This window comes from Cherax quadricarinatus, chromosome 42 (assembly GCF_038502225.1).
Source record: "Cherax quadricarinatus isolate ZL_2023a chromosome 42, ASM3850222v1, whole genome shotgun sequence".
Classification (NCBI taxonomy): domain Eukaryota; kingdom Metazoa; phylum Arthropoda; class Malacostraca; order Decapoda; family Parastacidae; genus Cherax; species Cherax quadricarinatus.
In genome coordinates, this window is record NC_091333.1 from 9,762,431 (window position 1) to 9,768,014 (window position 5,584).

The window sequence follows — 5,584 nt, forward strand, 5'->3', positions numbered from 1 at the left end:
GCTCTAGGCCTTTCGTGTTGCAATCAACACATCATCAGAAACTTGTAATGTTGCAGAAAATTGGATGAATTCCAAACTTGGAATTCATACACTTTTCTGCAACCTTGCAAGCTCCTGATGATGTGTTGATTGCAACACGAAAGGCCTAGAGCTTTCATTCAACTCCCTCTGTGGTTGTTTTGACCTTGTATCTCTTGATAGATAATATAAATCAATATATAACAATTATTTAATGAATTTCAAAGTCCCCCATAACTTGGACATTCAAATATATAATCGTAATGAATTGTTCTCAGTAATACTGCAAACAGAGACTACAATGAAACCTTAAACACGTGGTAACATACAGGAAAAGTGGAAAAAAAGAGAAGAAAATGTTGAAACATCAAGAAGACACAGGGGAAGGCTATCTGCATTATCTATGTGTATGCTGGTCAAGTTATCTCTAGCGGAAGTTGAAGGGGAAATTGTTGCCGAAGGGGAAGAAATTAGGGAAAGTGTTGGGTGCGTTCAACAGCTGGTTCTGAAAAAGCTGTGTCTGGCCGAGGATCTGTTCTTGCAGGGCTTTCTGCTGGGTGAAGATCTGTCAAGAAAGATATGTGTCAACATCTGAGCATAAAACTGCAGCTAGCTTAAGAGCTGACTGCAGCATTTACGATAAAAAAAAGATTTGACAAGAAATTAAGATCTGATAAGAAACATAGAATTTACAAGAAACAAAAAAGTTGGAAATAAACAAGTTTGATGAAAAATCTAAAGTAAATTTTCTTAGAAAAGATATTTATATTTATAGAATCATCATATAATTATGAATTGTGTATATAAAGGGAATATTTTAAATCAAACGCACAGTATAAAGCAATACAAAAATCTCTGAAAATAAATAACTACAACAATGGTGGGGGATATAAGAGCCCTCGAAACTTGCCATATGTAAACATAGGTAAACTCACATTAAGCCTTATTTCAGTAAACTAAAGATACCTACCTTGTTTAACTGACTAAAGAGCACCTCATACCAACTCTCTCTTCATGTGACTAAAGAGCACCTCATACCAACTCTCACTTCATGTGAGTTTCTTTTTTACACCAAGTGTATATTACTCTGGCTGACCTGTTCCTGCGTCTGGCGGAGGCTGTCCTGCACGTTCTTTGTAATGACGTTTGCGGCCTTCTGGCACGCCTGCAACTCAGCCTCTGGATTTCTCACATTCTGATTGTTGGACTTGACTTCCAGAACCCCATTGGGAGCCCTTCGGTAGCTGATCTGAAATGGTAAAATAAAGTGAAAAACATTTTTCCCGCAGGCAGGAATCATTCAGAAATTGGAGGTGCAAAACTAACGGTGTTAAATGAGGGTGAGCTGCAGGGAAAAGTTACTTATTTTCAGGGTTTCAATTGGCTAATAACTTATTTTTGGAAATACAGTGGCCTGGTGGTTAACGCTCTCACTTCACACGGCGAGGGCCTGGGTTCGATTCCCAGCCAGAGTAGAAACATTGGACGTGTTTCTTTCCACCTGTTATCTATGTTCCCCATCAGTAAAATGGGTACCTGGGTGTTAGTCGACTGGTGTGGGTCGCATCCTGGGACACTGACCTAAGGAGGCCTGGTCACAGACCGGGCCGCGGGGGCGTTGACCCCCGGAACTCTCTCCAGATAAACTCCAGATCTCCAGATAAACTATCGATCTTAATATAATTTATATGAACACTGGAAAAGTTTAACTCTTTCCAGGACCTTTAATTTTTAATGGCGTTCTTAATTAGCAATTAAAACGCCACGATTAAGCTGCAGTGTGTATAAATTATAGATAAAAAAATAATATTACATACGTGTTTTTCGTCAGCTATATAAATTAACTTTAATATGACGAGATAACATTTTAAGAAATTAACCAACTTGATGACTTATTTTTTTTAATACACCGGCCGTCTCCCACCGAGGGAAGGTGATCCGAAAAAGATGAAACAGTTTCATCATCACTCACTCCATCACCGTCTTGCCAGAGGTGCGCCGATACTACAGTTCAGATGACCATCCAAACTGCAATATCCTCACTCCTCCTTCAGAGTGTAAACACTGTACCTTCCACCTTCAGGGCTCAAGTCCGTATAACTGGTATTCCTTGAATTCTTTCATAAATGTTACCTTGTTTACACTCCAACACCACGTCAAGTTATAAAAACCACTTGCCTCCACTCACTCCTCTCTGAAACGCTTGTACACGCCTGCTTAGTGTCCAAGCCCCTCGCATTCAAAACCTTTATCCCTCTCTCTAACCTTTCCCTACGCGACATCTACCCCTTCTTCCCTCCAGTACAGATTTATACACACTTCAGATCATCCTATTTTGTTCAATTCTCTATGAATGTCCAATCCCCCTCAAAAACTCCCCCTTCCCATCTCGATGATGTCTACAAAATATAAACATTGCTCTTTGAGTTTTGAGACTCTCTGATCGCGGGTTCTATCCCCACCCGTGGTATGGTTTATAAACATTTATCGCTCTCAGGATGAACAAAGGGAGCACGATAAACCACCGCTAGCAAGCCCCATATCAGATGATACCTTGTTATATAACCTGATAAACAAAATACCACTGGGTCGCTTTCTGACAAAGACCCTGGTCAGAAAACACTTTGTCCTGTGTCTTGACTGACAAAACACTACCACCGTCACTCACCTTAACGGACTCTCCGTTGCTGTTCAAGTATGCACATTCGCCGATGATAACTCCGTTGTTGTCGGTAGTTTCACTGTGTGCGACCCCCGTCCCTAGGGACTGTGCCGACGCTGCTAATATCTGTGGTTCTGACGCCGCCATGTGCAGCACCGCCACCACCACAACCACCACCAGCATCGCTCCTACTTGTGTCATCTGTCGGGAGGGAGAAGTGTAAGAAGTTGCTTACGTGACTGAGATGCTCTCAGCCTCGTGTAGAACTCCTCCGATCGAAAGAATAGGAGGTACCATTCATTTTCTATCATCACACCTAATTACTAACTGATATATCTCTTACTTTACATATAAGGTAGTAGTTCCACAGGGTGGTAGTTCTTTCCAACAAAAATAACAAGAACAATAATAATAACAAGTCGTAGGAGGTTTGAACTGTGATGAAGAGGTAACTGTGGTCACTTTTTTAGTAAGTTCTAGCATGGGCCAGTAGGCCTACTGCAGTCCTCCCCCATTCTTAAGTTCTTATATTCTCCATAGCAAGACTCCATGATGTTGCTGTGTATGGCAATATAACTAAATCAGTGATAATACTGACATACTGATGAATAAGGCACATGTGAAGCATTGAAGTACCGCAGCCACGAGTGACCATTGCTGCAACTACTACTACTACTACTACTATTGCTGCTGCTGTTGTTGTTGTTGCTTCTGCTGCTGCATCGTTCCGCTTCTTCCACCTCATTGGCTCTCTTTCTAATTAATATTAATCAATTATTGTTGATAGTATTGCACACGTGCAGCATCTGGGCATCTTTATTAAAGAAATTTTTCGCTAACCAGATGAAGTCCTGCAGACAGTGAAAAATAAGGTAATTAGTCCCTCACCTTTGGCAGGTGTTCAGACTGAGGGACTGACTATCTCATCATTCATTATCTCTAGCACATTATCTATCACCTGAATTAACAAAGCTACTGGTTGGTGATACGTCTTCATTATAAGAATACCCAGATGTTGCACGTGTGTCTTATTAGCTTGTTGGGGTTGTGCTATAAATGTAATGAAACCAGGTCCTGTGTTGGGTTTTCCCGGGGCCTTTAACTTGTGGCCCAACAGGCCAAGAGTATAGTGTGGTCGTTCGTAAGTTGGCGAGAAGTGGGGCCAGGAGCAGACTCCATCTAGACAACCGCAGGTGCGTACATTGCGTATATTTACGTCCACATAGTGAGCTTATATATCAATGAGTGAAACATTGCATCATGCTCTATTTTCATCAAAAGAGTTGATGTGCATTTATTCGCTGAAGTGGCAGTATGTCTGTGTCGATAATAGATTTTGTGGTGGTTTGGTGGACGTGGTGGTGGAGGTGGGGGTGGTCAAGGAGATGGTGTTGGTGGTAGTGGTGGTGGTAATGGTAGCAGTGGAGGTAATGATGGCAGTAATGGGTGCCTTGGAGAAAGTTATTATCCACTCTGAGTAAAAAAAAAAAAAGTTACAATCAAAGAACTTAAGTTTTATATCAAGTTTTCCCATATTACTGAGTTGTCATGTCTCTTCTTGTAGTCCATCGACCTGTTTGTGACGAAATATTCAAAGTTGTCATTGTCTTTTGTATATTTTATCAAGTAGTTTGAAATTTCGATCATTTCTAACAAAAATTTGAAACAATCTACCATATCTGGATGAAATGATGTGTTGCTGAAATCATGAATGCTGGAACACAAACTGAAGAACAACTTCGAAAACACTGATGATACAGTCACAGGAAATGGGGAAAAATTGCTTTAATATCCCAATTTCCCCCTTTTTAATGCACCGCCTGTTTCCCACCGACGTAGGGCGACCCCCTCCCCCCCAAAAAAATCATATAAAAAAACCATACGAGATAATACTAGACTAGGATACACTAGTCAGAATAACATCCGTGCAGGAGTGAACACCTTTTCCCTGTGGTAGATGTGATGAACATAACAAAGGAGAAACATCACGCAATTTAAAGACGAGCATAGAAGAGCCAATATGCTGGCAGAACTCACAACATTAACAAAGCTAATTCTGATCATCAAAGCAAACACGTACATATTAAGCCAGGGCAAGGGGTTCAACTCATCATCAAGGAAGGGGGATAGATACATAGAAGCAGAGTTCATCAGTAAACAAAACACCTCTAAAAATCAAGATGCTTAGCCAAACCTGAAACCTCAAGCTACAGACTCGTGATAGGATATTAATATGTCGATTCAGTGGTGATAACCCAGGTGTTTATAAATTCATATGTTCAGTTGTGCTGCCTACCTTGGTTCTGTGAGCAAGCCCTTGTGATGTATGTACTTGAGAGAAAATGGTGAGTTGACTTGTATTTCCTATGTCTTACTACTCTCATGCTGGTGTCTTCACTCAGTATGTCCCACATACTCATTACCCTCACTTAGTGTGTTTAACACACTCATTACTCTCACTTAAGCGTATTCAACACACTCATTAACCTCAGTGGATTTGTCACACTCATTAACCTCACTTAAGTGTGTTTAAACACACTCACTACTCACACTCATTGCCCTCACATTATCATCATATTCACGAGGAAGTTAAGGAAGCACAAACCAGCAAGAGTCACAGTGATTTAGGGAAAGGGAGGGTCAGGGGTAATCAGATATAATCCGAGGAAGGAGGAAGTAACTCTATTTCCTTGGATCAAGGACCCTCCACAATCAGCAAAGGACCCTTCCTGAAGAAACTATTCTTATATTGAAGATGTATCTACTAATATCCCTCACGCTCGTTTAGAATTAATTCTCCAAGTGTCCCTTCGTCCTGGTGTCTAGCCTGAGTATCTTGTATGTTGTGGTCATATTTCCTCCGAGCCTAGCCTGATGACTAGACTGTTTTATCTGACTGAGAGG

The 5,584-nt window shown here is 41.0% G+C and overlaps 1 protein-coding gene across 1 annotated transcript in view; it reads right to left on the minus strand.

The window, feature by feature from the left end:
- Nucleotides 1–69: 69 nt before the first annotated feature.
- Nucleotides 70–5,584, minus strand: part of LOC128695625 (uncharacterized) — an 18,813-nt gene continuing 13,298 nt past the window's right edge. The window contains exons 2-4 of the mRNA XM_053786354.2: nt 2,687–2,881; nt 1,115–1,267; nt 70–583 (exon numbers count right to left, since the gene is read on the minus strand). Coding sequence (XP_053642329.1) covers nt 446–583; nt 1,115–1,267; nt 2,687–2,881 — 486 coding nt within the window. The 3' untranslated portion in view covers nt 70–445. The remainder of the gene's footprint in view (nt 584–1,114; nt 1,268–2,686; nt 2,882–5,584) is intronic.